Source organism: Trichechus manatus, unplaced genomic scaffold (assembly GCF_000243295.1).
Source record: "Trichechus manatus latirostris isolate Lorelei unplaced genomic scaffold, TriManLat1.0 scaffold00004, whole genome shotgun sequence".
NCBI classification, from domain to species: Eukaryota; Metazoa; Chordata; class Mammalia; order Sirenia; family Trichechidae; genus Trichechus; species Trichechus manatus.
This window is the reverse complement of record NW_004443940.1, coordinates 32,536,336-32,552,720: the sequence shown is the minus strand read 5'-3', so window position 1 is coordinate 32,552,720 and position 16,385 is coordinate 32,536,336. Positions and strand designations below refer to the sequence as shown.

Here is a 16,385-nt window from a genome sequence, read left to right as displayed (position 1 = left end):
TGGAATAGAGCTTCTGCAACACCGAGCTGGGAGTGGGATGAGGAATGCTACCAGTTTGCTCCTCTCAGGGGAAAGCGCAGTCCTGGACTGAGAGCTAGAGGGAAAGGGAGCCCTGTGTTACTGGCTGCACTTGCCTGGAAGAGTTTCCATTTCACTGAGCTGGGAGACAGGGCATGGGGTCATGGCTCAAATGTCACAGACTCTCAGTTCTAACCAAGATTTAGTATATTTTCTTGAATAAATGTTTTTCTGTTTGCTGCATGCTCTTATGACAATTTCTAAAGACATTAGTGGCTTTTTTAAACAATTTCTACAAGTTGCTGTTTTACTGAGGAGTCTGCAGACTTCCTCATGCTACCATTCCAAAAACGCAGCCTGATTAGTTTTTAATGTATGTCTTAAAATACAAGCACTTAGTACCCTTTAAATAAGGCAGTACATTCACAACCTGAAATAGCTCTCTGCTGTAATCAGTTAATTCAGCATCAACATACAGCATACAGAATCAATAAATATGCAGTTCTCTACAGTTATTTAAAAATATTCTAGAAGTGAAGAGTGCTTACAACTAATTTACAAGTACAGTGTTATAGTAGTAAATGTTATTTGATCTACTGTATAAAGTAAATAATGCTGCTTAAGAATTAGTCCTGAAATAGTCCGCTGAATTTCTATTTCCAGTTCAGTAGATTAAAAACACATATGCGAATGATATAAAAACTAAGAATCGTATTGTGATAAAATCAATCTCAAAAATAGAGAATCCAGACCCTTCCCATAGAATGTAAGAACTCAGGAGTCTTCCTCACCTTAAACATAATCTCCACACAGAAAATATCAAAGATGTATTTCAACGTGATGCAACTGTATAAAACTTCAGAATATGAGCATTAGGTGAACAGTGTATCGAAATCAACAGATTTTAGAAAACACATCTAAATCTGAAATAGGCAGAAATCAAAAGACGATTTACAAAGAGTTATAATTAAACTCTAATCATCATCAGAGTCTGAATCGTATTTCTTTCCTCGGATAGTTTTCTTTTCCAGCTTTGTGAAGTTTGTTCCAAATTTCTTTTGGCTCTGAAATGGTGGCTCCATTAAATTTCCACTAAAAATAAAGCAGATTTGAAAAGCATTTTATTCTTTATGATTTAGTACAGCTGGTAAACTAAATTATATAAAAACTTATCTTTCTCACTTAACCTAAAATTTCTTTAAAATGTTAGTATTAGGGAAGAGGTATAACATTCATACTGATGGTTAATAGTTATAAACCGTATTTTATACTAAATGTTTTAAATCAATGTTTTATTTCCCCTTTTATCATTAATGACTGATAGCCATTTGACAGGATGTGCCAACAAAATTTCTGACCAAAAAGCACAGAAAAAAGTAAAAAAGCATTTTGGTTTCATTTGTTCTGGATACACTGACCTTGTATTAGATATTCTTTTTCCTGTAAGAATGACACAAGACAGTGCTACCCTATTACTGATAGCCTGTTATGATCTGTTTGATCTTTTTTAACATCTCTTAATGTTTAGATCTCAACAGAGATCAACAACACTTGTGGAATTCATTATCATTAACTTGGAATTGGTATGAAACCCTTTTCAGTGATGCTTGAGAAAAAAATAAAATGTGACAATTTCTTCATTTAAAAATATGTTGGGGACTATTCCTAGCACCCAGATTTTGGTTTCCAAATATCATCTGCCACTGAAAGGCATCATGGCTCCTCTGAGAAATAGCCAATTCCAGGGAGAGTACAGCATGAACCCCCTTAAAACATCTTGTATGCACCAGAAAGGAACTGCTCAGAGAATTATGGGGACATGTCAAAAGGACAGAGACAACAGCTTGAAGGGCGCTCTCACTGGCCAAGTCTGAAACAATTTGAGCTTCATTGTAAATAGTAATACTAACAGACTGTAACCCAATGGATAAAATGATCCATACACCATACAGATATAAATAAATGTGGGAGATAGAAAAAGTCTTCATTAAATTACCATTTAGTCTGGTCGACAACTGGCTGAACTACTGCTCAAAGTTATCACTCCCAGAAATGAGACAAACTGACATCATATGCCTCTTGATAAGAGGTACTGAGAAGGCTACAACATCACTTTCATAGTATGCCTGCCCAGAACGCAGAAGCTGATATAATCTTCAGGGAACATTAGGCAAATCCAGACTGAGGGCTGTTCTACAAAATAACTAGGTTGTTTTGTTGTTAGATGCCTTTGAGTCAATTCTGAACTAGCCTGTACTGTTCAAAAATGTCAAAGTCCTGATAAACAAAGAAAGGTTAGTGAATTGTTCCAGGTTAATGGAAACTAAATGCACCAATAATGAAATGCTACAGATTTCTCAGGTGTGGAGGACATTACTGGGGCAACTGGCAAAATTTGAATAAGGTCTAAAGATTAGATATAGTATCAATGCTAATTTCCTGTATTAATAATTGTACTGTGGCTATATAAGAAAACATCCTTATTCTTAGGACATGCACGTGGAAGTATTTAGGAGTAAAGGGACACCACATATATAACTTCCACTCGAGTAGCTCTAAAAAAATTTTATATGTATATAGAAAGAGAATGACAAAACAAATACAAAAAATTTAAGATTGGGGAATGTGGGTGAAGGGTATATGGGAATTATTTCTATTAGGTTTGCAACTTTTTAATGTTTGAAATTACTTCAAAATATTTAATTTTATTTAATAAATACAGTATTTTATGTTAATATTAAGAAAACAAAACCCAACACTTTTAAAGCCAGTTTCTACAACACATGAATGGTTTAGGTACGTCTAGAAGGAATGCAGAGAACAAGGAGGAGGCGGTGGAGCATGGGGAGAGAAAAAAATGACAGAACTTTCTACTTATTTAAAGGCACTGTTGACCATGAACAATAATTATACAATTTTTCCTGTTATTTTTGCAAGTTAAGAACAGGCACAAAACACAAGGTGATATGCTCTGATTTCTCGAATCACAGATAAATTGTCTGCCTGGAGAAGTGGGCAAACAGATGAATGAAGATGGAAGCTGGATTTTAGATTTGTTTTCAAACTGAAATTGTTCCCCTCAGTAAGTAATTTAAGCGCACAAACTTTAAAAAAAAATTCTATTAGATTCTACAATTGAGACAGGAGTATCTATATTAAAAACCTAATGTTTTAAAATACAAGCTTCTTTGTAGTAGTGTGCTTTTAATTTTTATTTCACCAAACAGAATCATTTAAATTGAAATCAATTTAAGTAACTTAGCATACTGGCAAAGATTCAACTCTGGAGTGTCATTTTGGATTTCCAGATTAATACAGACTGAGTTTCAGTAAGATACATTAGGCTGAAAACTTTTGGAGCGAGGCGTACTCCAAGACTCAGTTTTATCTACACATTGACTCTTGCTTCCATTAACTCTTGCTGTGAGGTCCTGCTCATAATGTACACTTTAAAAAACATGCTTTTCTTTTGGGAAAAATTTTCTACTTCTTAGCCAAAAGGTCTTAATTTCATAAAAATCCTCTCTAAAAACGTTAACAGAGGATATGAATTAAACTAAAATAATGAATTAAATAAATCTATTCTTTTTCAAAAGTTACCTGTAATTAAGAATATCAGAACAACCGAGCCTCCATTCTAAAGTTTCTGTGGTGAAGTCATCTGTATTTCCGAGATCAGTAAATCCAACAACATAATCTTGTGTTTTCCCATCTTTTACCAGTGCTAGTGTGGGAATGACTTTGATACGAAGTCTCTCACAAAGGAAAGGTGCTTTTTCCACATTCAGCTTCAAGAATTTGGTCTCGAGATGTTTCTTGGACAGTATCGCCAAATGCCTGTCTATTATTTTACATCTGTAACAACAAAATAGAAATTCAAAAGCTCAAACAACGGATTTCTTTTATTTTTCAAACAAATATTGTTGTTAGCTACCATTGAGTCGATTCTGACTCATGGTGACTCCAAGTGCGCAGATTAGAACTGCACTCCATAGGGTTTTCAAGGTTGTGACCTTTTGGAAGCAGACTGCCAGGGCTTACCTCTAAGGTGCCTCTCGGTGGGTTTGAACTGCCAGCCTTTTGGTTATACTCCAGTGCTTAACCAGTAGGATACATCTATCTTTATAGTTCTTGTTTGAGTCTTACAGTTAAGCAGCCACCCTATGCCTGTGTCAGATGACCTCACTCATTTCCATCCCACAGGTGGTGGCTGCTGTGTGCCGTCGCGTTGATTCCGACTCCCAGCAACCCTGTGTGACAGACCGCAACTGCCCGACAGGGTTTTCCAGACTGTACTCTTCACAGGAGCAGACTGCCTGGCCTCCTCTCCCACGGAGCAGCTGGTGACCAAGTCAGCTGCTCAGTTATGAGGTGGAAAAACCATCTAGCAGTCCAGAAAGTCTTATCTGCCCTAATGATATTTATAAAGAACAAAGTATTAAATATATCCCTTAGTAATATAGAGGTTCACGAAGTTGTCATGTTGGCAATGAGAACAAAAATTTAATTAAGACTGCCATCTCCCTAGGCATGTTTCCTGGTATCTCCATGGGGAGCTTGAAGTGGGATAAATCACAATCTGACAGAACCCAGAAGAGAACTGTAAGAAAAGGAAACATACGCTGGATGTCATATTTGGAGGTCCATTAGGAAGGACTGAATGGTGAGAAGGAACGTTTTATTTTTACCTATGCACCTGTCAGTCAAAAGTACATCAAGGTTAAGGCTACTAATAATCTTTAAGTAAATATGGCCATTATGGTTCTAAAGAAATGAAAAATATTGATAGTAATTTTTATTAAGTCACTTTCTATTGAAGAAAAAAATGGAAGTGATATTTTCTTTAAATTAAGATTTATTTGTGCCAAACCGGTCAATCCTCTAGCTCTTCAGAAACAGACTGTTGTAACAATCTTTTAGACCAGTGGTTCTTAACCCTAGGTGTTCATTACAATCAACTTTCACAAAATATACAGACAAATCAAAACTCTCTGGGAGTGGAGTCAGGAAACATGGAGGTTATTCTTGTGCCCAATAATGTCTGAGAACTATTGCTTTAGATGACTGAGAGACCAAATGCTTCGTGGTCATTTTCAGTAGTGAGCTTTTTCTGTGTATTACTTGGAGTGGTTTTTCCTGAACTAGGCTGGGGTCTAGCAAAAGTTTAACACCTTGATGTCTCATTACTTTCCCCCGCAGGAATCTTTTCATACAGCACCCATGCAGTCCACTAATGAGATTTTAGCAGGGCTTCAAACTGGTTCAGTCACAGCCAACGAAGTGAAATTTTACAATTTGGGTGATTCGTCATTCACCTGGAATGGGAAAAATTATGGGTCGAAGCCCTGGAATGGGAGACCTGGAAGAGGCATAGTGAGCCCTTTCAGGAGCCTGTTGCATAAGACTGGTTTATAGGCAGGACTGTGAAGAGCGACACACAAAGTGGTGGGGTCGGCCGCCATCTTCGAGGAGGCATCACCATCCTTGAGTGGGGCAGCACTGTTTCTGAATCTGCTCAAAATTCGAGGGCAAGAGATTTAGTTGCTATGCAACACATACCCTGCCCTAGTTTCCTAAGAGGGAGATTAAGTTTCTAGCTGGGCTTCAACCCGTAATTTTTCCCATTCTGGGTACTGTGGCAAATCACCCAAATTTTAAAAATTCTGGGGTCTGTTCTGGTGACGATTCCTCGGCCATGACTGAACCGGGCAGAACTGGCTTGAAGCCCTGGATTTTAGGCATGTGAAAAACGATGATGGAGAACAAATCAAAAATGGTTTTTGAATGAAGCTCATAAAAATGATAAATGAACTTTTAAACGAAAAATACATTCCCCAAAATTTGTACAGAAATCAACTCCATACTTCAACTGGAGTAAGGGACCTATTTTAAATAAGTTTAAGATTGTACCATTTGTCAATGAATTAATCCAGTAAAAAAAATCCAGAAGCAGCAGTCGTGATGTAGTTAAAATAGCACTAGGCTTAAAACTGGGGTTCAAACTCCTCTTTTATTTTTTAATAGCTGAGTGATACTGAGTGAGTTGCTTACCCTCTCCATGCCTTGGTTTCCACACACGAAATGTAGGAACTACAACACCTATATCAAAGGGTTTTTCTGAATGTTCCAGAAAGAACGTACGTGAAACTTTTCATCCCCCTTTGTGCATATGTACATATACATTAACTGAATGATTTGAATTTTTTCGTTTTGTTTGAAGGCAAAGTACTCCTGGTGCTACACAGTTTAACCACCCATCAAATACATGTCCTGAACAGCTACTAAGTGTTAGGCTTTACTCTAGGGCTAGGCATTCAGGCACAGTAGGTCACAGTATCGGCAAACTCTCTGCCTTCATGAAATCCAATCCACTGGGGGAAGACATATGATCAACAAACAAACAATTATTATCAATCTTACATGTTAATATGGCATCAATATATCACATGATCATTTGTTGGAGGTTGGCATCTTAAGGAATTTGTGCCAGTGTGAGATGATTTAGTGAACTATGAGGGCAGAAGGTTTCTGGGATAGCCTTCTACCTTCCCAACCCCTCCCGCCACTCTTCCTTACAGGAGATCTCACTATTCTCTCTCATTTCTATTCTCTTAGTCAGTGAATCCTAATCAATCCCGAAAAGACATTAACTAATAACCAGGCTGTTGGGTAGTGAGGCTAAGACAAGGCCTAGACAGGCCATATAAACGGCAGAAGACAGCAGAGCTGAGACAACAGTGAGCAATGCAGACTCTACACGGAAATGTCTGTCCGTCCTGCAGGGGCAGCTGCTACTGAACAACAGAAAGCTCTGTCATACTGAACCCAGGTCTGCCACGAACAAACGTTCTTATCTGGACCCAGGTCTGCCACGAACAAACGTTCTAATCTGGACCCAGGTCTGCCACGGAGAAACGTTCTAATCTGGACCCAGGTCTGCCACGGAGAAACGTTCTAATCTGGACCCAGGTCTGCCACGGACAAACGTTCTAATCTGAATCCAGGTCTGCCACGAACAAATGTTCTACTTAAAAAAGTTTCAGAAATCTGGATTTTTAAAACATTGGGTATTTCCAAATCTTTAAATGTTGCAAACTAATCAACTAATGAAATTTGTAGGCCAGAAAAAAAAAAAGCTTGAGTCTCTGGTTTAAGATATAACATCTTCTAGGGTATTTTCATTTTACAAGGGATCTACCACCTTAGAGAGGTTTACAGAATTGGGTTAGTGTAACCAAAATCATGTTCTTCTCCTTCTACCTAAGCCTGGCAGTCTCGACTATGTTTCTGGTAAAAGGCTTGGTCAAGCCATTGTCTTCCCATCAGAGTTGCTGGCAAGAAGGACTGACTGAATGAACACCAACTCTGAAAGGCTGTTGGCCCCCATCTCCAACATCTTGGCTATACCATAATCGTAAAAAAAATAAAGCAGAAAAAATTATTTTTGCACTGATAAAAATTTTAAGTGTACATTTCCAGGATGTTTTTAAAGTTAGGTAGTGAAAACATGGAGTCCCTAGGTGGTGCAAAGGTTAAGTGCTTGACTGCTAGTCAAAAGGTTGGCGGTTCAAACCCACCCAGAGATGCCTTGGAAGACAGGCCTAGAGATCTGCTTCTTGAAGGTCATGGCCTTGAAAACCCTATGGAGCAGTTCTACCCTGTACACACGGGGTTGCCGTGAGCTGGAATGGATTCCACAGCAACAAACAACAACAGTGAAAATACAATTCAGAAAACATAGGCCATTTACATGGGAATATTCTTGATTTTCAATAATGTTCATTTATACTTTTGTATTGCACTGGTTTATGTTAATTTTTAAAATATCAATTGCTTAACTTCAATGCACTGATTTCTAGCACAGTGAAGTATACCATTTATTTTTGTTAATTAAGTTCAGTGTATCTCTAGCTAAATATCACGTTAAAAAAAAAAAAATCCCTAAAGGATATGAAATTACCTGAATGTTGTATCTCTGTAGAAATGACAAACCACTTTTTTACTCTCTTTAACTTCTTGAAAAAAGTCTCTCTCACTAGGGATTTCTCTGTATTCTCCATGTCCTTTAGAAAGCCATTCCTAATTTGGAGAGAAGTGAAACATTACACATTTGAAATAAACCTTTCAGTACTGCTTTACATTTCAGTGACTGAATCAACATGATATTTTGCAATGAAGTTGGTATTTCTTACTGAGAAATGAATTCACTTTAGTGGTTTACTGTCCTGTTTCTAAAGACAATGCAAAACTATAGCCTATGGGCACTGACCAGGTTCCACAACAGGGCTTAGATTGAAGAAAATCATCTGTCTCGGTAGCTTAAAACATTTGTTTTCTCATAACTTCCAAAATAAAAATTTAGACTCGAGGGACTTAGAGTGTAAGTATCCACTTAATTTCTTTGCACTCTTTAACTAAAACCAGAAGCATATGATCCAAGTTACTATAATGCTTTTAAAAATAATACTCATCTTGGCCATGAGACCAGAAGAACTGGATGGTGCCCAGCTACCATTACTGAAAAATTTGATCAAAGATTCTATAGAAGAATCCTGATCAAAAGGAGAAAATGAAGAACAGAATTTCAAATTCTCATGGAATCTGGACTTTCTGGATACATGGAGGCTAGATGAATCCTGAAAACTATTGCTCTGAGATACTATTTAAACCTTAAATAAAAAATGTCCCCTCAAGTCTTCTTAAAACCAAACAATCATTCAGCTTAACTAGCAAAGAATGTCTGCCTTGAGCACTGTGCTCTTGTAAGATCTATGTATATAGGTTTGAAGGAGCCCTAGTGACACAGTAGTTAAATGCTTGGCTGCTAACCAAAAGGTCAGTGGTTCAAACCCACTGCCCTGCTCCGTGGGAAAAAGATGTGGAAGTCTGCTCCTATAAAGATTTACAGCCTTGGTAACCCTATGGGGGCAGTTCTACTCTGTCCTACAGAGTTGCTATGAGTGGAATCGACCCAACAGCAATGGGATTGTTTTTTTATATGGGATCAAACTGACAACAGCAACCCAAAAGATTAGATAGAAAACTTAGGGGGCAGTAAGTTTATGTTAATGGGGGGAACAACTCAGAGGAGGGTGAGAATGGCTGCACAACTTAAAGAATATAATCAATGTCACTGAATTGTACACATAGGAATTGTTGAATTGGTGCATGTTCTGCTGTGTATATTCTCAACAATAAAAATTAAAAAAAAGGGGGAAAATACTTATGAAATAATGGTAGTTGCAGGGGAAGGGGGATATAACAGCAGCTCTGACTCTTGGGAGTCCTGTTTGCTTTGGACGACTGCCTCAAAGAGGCAGGTAACTCTTCTACACTGGCCACAAATGGGCAGTGTCCTAGGAAGGAAGGGTTGTCTACTCACATGGTGTCTGGAAATAGACATCACAAGTCATCTAATCCAACTCCCCAAATCAATACAGGGATCCTTTATCAACCAATCAACCATGCCTGACCTTGCAGTTTCTTGAACCGTTCCTGTGATGGAAGCTTATCACCTTAACTGGAAACTCATTTGCTTTTTTTAGCCAGCTGGTTTTACTAAAAAAGAACACTGGGTTTGCAGGCAGAGGGCAAGGGTCTGAATGCCTGTTCTACCACTTACTAGGCTATGAAATCTAATACCCTTTGTGAGTCTCAACTTCCTCATCTGTAAAGTGGGGATGATAAGGTAACTATGTCATTGGGTTGTGAAAATGGAAGTGAGACTACCTACCTGAAAAGGCCTGGAGCAGTGTTTGGCACTCCCTTAAAAAAACATTGGTACACACATTCTCTAATATTTAGAAAGGTCTTCACACACTGAACTGCAATATCTCCATACCTTTGGTCTTTGGATTCCAGCTTGGATTTAAGATTAGAGAGAAAAGTTCTAATAGCTTTTTTTATGTGTCGGCCCTTCAAATATCCCACCTTGCCTAAGTCTTCCCTTCTCCAAACTGAACATTTCTAGTTCCTTTTTACTGTTTCTCATATGAAAAGATTTCTAGACATCCTGCTCCTCATTGTCCTTCTTTGGAAACACTCTAATCTGTCCATGTCCTTTTAAGATGTGGCAGAGGTGTGAAGGAAGCACTGCAAAAACAGTCCAAGCAGGAAGAGACAGGAGTGCCATCCCCTCCTCTCTCTGGCCTTCAGCTAACATGACCTGGGCTGCAGTTAACAGTCTGGCCGTAAGCCATTTCACACTGGCTTACAATAAGCTGATGTTCATAGGAGGCCCTGATATCTTCTTTTTATGTGATATCTCCGTGGTAAAGCTTCTAAAAACAGTACAAACTCTCAAATACAATTCCTCAATGACATGTGACATTTTGTGACTCCTTTTTTGATTCTCCAAGGATATGTACTCTTTTTATAAAAGATCTTTCTTTCATTTTTTAAAAGGCCGATATTTCATTTTTTTATTGTCAAGTGTTTACACAACAGATTGAATACCTGAACCTCTCCAAGTTCCTGAGTGGGCAAGCCCACTCTGATCCTTCACCAACACTTGGCATCTCCCTAAGACACTCACCATACCCCTGTACCCTACGCACAGCTCCTTCCATACAGCATGTGCTCTGCAGGTGTCTGCTGAATGGAATCAAACCAGGACAGGCACAGACAACAATGCAGCCTGGTCCTACCTGAGATAGTGACAGCTGGGTAGCACCTGGCTCTGAGAGGATATTACCCAAGAGCCTCTGTTGGGGTCTTCCTATTTCTCTCCTCGCCCCTCTGCTCTTTACTGAGTGCTACATCTCCAGCCCTCCTAACAATAGGAGGGGGCTTGGCTGACAGAGGACTATAAATCAGTGAAGGGCTACAAAGTGCTAAGTATGTTGGTTTCCACTCAGCTGCTAACCAAAGGGTTGGTGGTTCAAACCTACCCTGTGGCACTGCAGAAGAAAAGGCCTGGCGATCTGCTTCCATAAAGATTACAGCCAAGAGAACCCTATGTAACAGTTCTACTCTGTAACACATGGGGTCGCCATGAGTCGGAATTGACTCGACCGCACAAGATAACATGTCACTTCATGTCTGATTTCTCCAGTACCCTTGTGGATCAGAAAAAATATAAATTACTATATAATCTACACAACTCTTTCAAAAAGAGTACCTTTACAAACCACTAAGGCTTCTTCTTGCCTATTTCCTCAGAAAACATTTTAATAAAAATCGTGTTAAAATGCAATAGAAGTCCTAAAATATGACTGAGTTACTCCATGACAAATTCCTCTTAAATCACTTTATATGTTACTAATAAAAAAAGGCCCAAAGTATGCCTATCTCAGTTGATTTTTAATTACAAATATGTAGACTATTGTGAATTGCTGACTTCATTTGAGGCATTGTTTAATTAATGTATGTTCCTCACTGCACATCAGATAGGTTCAGTCTCTCTACAAACATATTATAGCTATTGTGGGAGAAAGACATGGCAGTCTACTTCCATAAAGATTACAGCCTTGGAAGCCCTATGGGCCAGTTCTACTCTGTTCTATAGGGTTGCTATGAGTTGGAATCAACTCGGCAGCAGTGGGTTTGGTTTTGATCATGGCTATGACTATCTTTTTTTCAGTTGGGCATTAGCAACTAGCAGTGTACTTAACTGTGATCACAAAATACGAGTTTGTGGCGGAGTCTAATCATATACAAAAAAAAAAAAACAACCCACTGCTGTTAAGCTGATTCCGACTCACAGCCAATCATATACAGTACTATCTTAAGTCCTTAAATTTCAATAATCTGTTCTCTGCTTACTAATTATTAGCATTCTGTTAAAAGAATAGAGCATGGTTTCAAAACCATATAACATACCCTATTTTAGAAAACTCAAGATATAAAAATTTGAACTCAGTCATATAAAAGATTCTTTCATTTTGGTAACAATTGTTCTAAACAGTGAGGGTATAACACATCAAAGAGATGCTACAGAGCACAAACAAAACTCCTTGCTTGTTTCTTCAGACTCATGTTTTAGCTGGAACCAGCTAAAGATGAATCAAAGAAGGTAGTAAGGAATTTCAATGCAATTTAAACCAATGGAAACAAATTTTTAATAAAAATTCAATTTACAGAATTTCACAAATTCCTTTCAGAGTCTAAAACTACTGAGTTTATTACACACGTTCTAAGAAGCAACAAGGCTAGAGCTGAGGCCACCTACTTTGTGATCACCATGCATTCTTTCGAATAAATAAGCCATATAATTAAAGGTTACATTGGAAATGCCTGGGTAATTTCTTCAACATAAATTGCTTTACAGCTCTTGTCACTCCTGCTTTGGAGACAGCTAAATTACGACAGGCTTTAGTACTACCTGGGAGCTCTGGTGGCACAGTGGTTAAGAGCTCGACTGCTAACCAAAAGGTCAGCAGTTTGAATCCACCAGCTGATCCTTAGAAACCCTATGGGGCAGTTCTACTCTGCCGTATGGGGTCACTATGAGTCAGAATCAACTCGACAACAATGGGTTTGGTCTTTGGTTTAGTGCTACCTGAAATGGAAACTACTGACTCCTAGGGCTCCCCTTGCTCCTCCTAGTCCACCCTCTCCTCAATTAAAAAATCTGAGCTCTGGAAATAATTTTGAGCAGGATCTGTCTCTCTTACTTGATTCTGGATTAATATACCGATTAGGCTAACTTATGCTTTTTATTTTTTTTACTCCGAGTAAATTTTTAACAGTGGTAAGTACTTTCAGTTCCAGATTCCCTAAAAATTGCGGACCAAAATGTAACCACTATAGCACAGTATATGTAAGTTGTCAGGAGCATATACTGTTATAGCAATTTCAGAAAGCAGGGCAGAGAGGTTACTTGTTTCTGCTGTTGATCTTTCCTTAGGGCTTCAAGCCTCTTTTCTTTGAGGCGTTCCAATTCATCCTCATCCATCTGATCCAGTTTCTGAATTTCAGAATTGAGATGTTCTTCCACTAGTTTGGTAGTCTGAAGCAACTGATGCTCCAAGACTTTTGAAAACACGTCAACAGATGTATTAGCTTCCATTCTTCCAAACGGTACAGTTCAGCCTTAGTGCTAGGGAGAAGATTTATAAAATTAGAAAAAAAATGACAAACAGTAAGGAAAGTTTTCCCTCCTATTCTCAAAAAATCTAGCAAGTATATAATTGGTATACCACATAGTATTCTGCTGCTACTCAAGCACTTGATGTTAGGCTTGAGGATTTTTATTTAAATGTTTTAAAATTTAATTTTCAGTAGGCTACAGTCACCCCACTCAAAAACTACATACAGCAAAATCAGGATGCCTCTAATTTAGTTTGTTTTACCATACCAAAGCAAAGTATTCAAGACCATCACCAAACCAAAGAGAAATGAATAGGTGGGAGTTACACCTAGTGATATGTACTGACGATAAGCGTTCTTTACCAAAGGAAAAGGGAAGCAAAGCATAAACAACGGTGAAATAGTAAGGTATAACCGTATTGAGGTCTTCACATAAACACACATACCAAACTTCGCTTCAACATAGAGTAGAGCTGAAAAGGCAGATGTTTTTCATGGTCTCTGCTCAAGTAAGATTATTGTCTCTAGGCCCTAAGAGATCCAGTAATAACGTATGTAATGAACAGTGCCTCGGGTTCCATAGATGTCAGTTTCCATTCCCATTCTCTCATTACTAACAAAATATTTGTTGTTGTTAGTTGCCCACCAGTTGATTCTGATTCACGACAACCCGATGGGTGCAGAGTAGAACCGCTCCATGGAGTTTTCAAGGCTGTGACCTTTCAGAAGCAGATCACCAGGCCTGTCTTCTGAGGCACCCCATGGGTTTGAACTGCCAATCTTTCATCTAGAATCGAGTGCATAATGGTTTGTGCCACTCAGGGACTCAAATATATGAAGCCACAAAAATTGATATAGGTATTAATAACAATCTGTGTTCTTGACTTTGATGTAAAACAATGTAACACTCCAAAAATTTTAAAAAATATCGATTTTCTTCATCATCACTTCTCTGTGTAAAATACCAAAAAATCAAACCCATTGCCATTAAGTGGATTCCAACTCGTAGTCACCCTACAGGACAGAGTAGAGCTGCCTCATAGGGTTTCCAAGGAACAGCTGGGGGATCTGAACTGTCGACCTTTTGGTTAGCAGCTGAGCTCTTAACCATCGCGCTACAAGGGCTCCCTGTATAAAACAGTACTCTAACAAAGAGTATGTTTTGTCAAGCAAAATATTATAAAATAGAACTAATTCAGATTAGAAAAGGAGATCTATCTCAATATATATTTTAGAAGAAATAGAATATTATTTTTTACCAAAAATAGCCAATTTTCTGTGTTACGTACCTGAATCTTTGGGTAAATACCATAGAAAGAAAATTTACCATTTGCCTATCAAAGCAGGAATCTGTGTATCTTGGTAAACTATATTTACGTATCGTACTGAAGCACCTTAAAAAATCTGAATAAATGGTGAACTTATTCATCCAGCTTCTGGCACAGTGTCTAGCCCGCATAAGACCCCTTCCATAAATGTTTGTTGACCTGAAGAAAAATCGTCTCTCTGCAAACGTCATTTGTAATTCCTTTTTCTTTACAGAAAAAGCAGTTGAAAAGTATACCCGACATCATCATTGTATCCCAGACCTAGCCAGCACAGTGCCTGGAACACAGCAAGTGTTCATTGTTTAATGTTCAATGAACATGCGTTCAACTTCTACTCAAATTGCCGTTAAGTTTCAAAAGATACCTATATCTGAGTTTAAAAAACTAAATCGTAAGCTCCTCTAAAATGCTATAAAGTTGAAAAGAAGCGGTATTTCAAATAAAGAAATCCTCACTTCCTCCCACCCCCTACCTCCCAAGAAAAACGTCGGTCAGCGCTGGGGCCATATGAGGCAGAGAACACTGACTTGTATGTCAGAACCTGTTCTTACTAGGAGCATAGTGGATGTTTCTCCTTGACGTTTTATAGCATGAGCCCAAAATTTAATTTTGGAATAAATGGAAACAGAAGCGACTAACAATATCTGTTTTAGGGGTTCACCGCATTCAGAAAGGAAAAACGGTCATAGAGATCGTTTAGCAGTCCCATAACTTTCATTCTTCAACCACAAACCTCTGATTCTTCCCTTTTTCCAGCCCAACAGGAAGGATGGAAGGGACACAGCGTGTCTCCAAGTTACCTAACATTTCCTCAGTTCCCCTACGGGGACCTGCCAGGACAATCAAGGCGCCTCATTGTAACTGCACATGTGGTACCTTCCGCAGACTATCCTCACCACTCCCTCGGCCCACACGGACAGAAGAGCGCTGCGCTCCGGGGACCGCGACTTCAACGCCTCCAGAGGCGCACGGACCCCGGGTCTGGGCCGCGCCCCTCCCCCGCCCCCAGCAGGGTGTGGGCCGGCGGTGTGTCCATCAGCACCGGGACGAGGGGGCCGGTTTTCCCACACCACCCTATGTCTCACTCACCTGAGCTCTCGGTGATACCTGAGAAGGGTGGGAGCAGGGTATCCCAAAAGGCGACCCACTACGGTTTCTGCCTCACAGCAACGACCGGTGGCCGAGAGCCGCCCGTGGCCTCCGCCTCCTCATTGGCTCCGGTACTCTCGCGATAGAACCTGTGACATCCGAGGGAAAGGGGCGGGACGTGCGGCAAGCGCTTCTGCGCATGCGCCTTCCCCCAAACAGCCCCCGTTCCCCGAGCACCTCGGAACCCGTGGTTTCCTATCCGTTGCCTCCCTTCCGGCGATGTGCCCGGCGGAAGAGGGCGCGAAGTATATTGGAAGTTGTAGTTTTTTCGTACTGAGCCTGGTGTTGTCCGACTTTCTTAAGGACAGTCAGTCCCTCAGTAGTCATTATTATGTTTCATCAGAAAGGAGGTAGCCGCGATCTTGCTCAGGACTGACACGCAATCTTCGTTTCCATTCTCTGTTTATTGAACACTAAAAAAAAAAAAATTGATGTATAACTTACACAGCAAGATGGGTTTTTACATAGGTAACAGCTGTAATAGCACCCCACCCCCGGATCAAGATTAGAACATTTTCATCACCCTAGTAGGTGTCCTCGTGACTTCCCTAACATAGTAATTTTTGGGAACTTGCTCTTACTTTAAATGTAAAGATTAAAACCGATTTTGGGGGAACTGATGGGTATGTCCTTGTTATAGGAGTCCCCGGGTGGCGCCAATGGTTCTTTACTACGAAAGGTTGGCTGTTGAAACCCACCCAGAGGCACCTCCGAAGAAAGTTCTGACGATCTGCTTCTGAAAGGTAGCCACCTTGAAAACCCTATGGAGCAGGTCTACTCAAACACACAGGGTGGCCGTGAGTCAGAAGACTGGATGGCAACGGGTGGTGGCTGTGTGTCCTATATGTTTTCTTTAGTGAC

The 16,385-nt window shown here is 39.5% G+C and overlaps 1 protein-coding gene across 1 annotated transcript; it reads right to left on the bottom strand.

The window, feature by feature from the left end:
• Nucleotides 1-507: 507 nt before the first annotated feature.
• On the bottom strand, nt 508-15,600 carry TXNDC9 (thioredoxin domain containing 9). The gene is made up of 5 exons (XM_004369316.3): nt 15,465-15,600; nt 12,839-13,057; nt 7,979-8,097; nt 3,619-3,873; nt 508-1,110 (listed from the first exon to the last, which is right to left on the bottom strand). Exons 2-5 carry the CDS (start codon nt 13,025-13,027, stop codon nt 993-995), a joined length of 681 nt encoding a protein of 226 aa, XP_004369373.1. The 5' UTR covers nt 13,028-13,057; nt 15,465-15,600; the 3' UTR covers nt 508-992.
• Between the last annotated feature and the right edge of the window lie 785 nt (nt 15,601-16,385).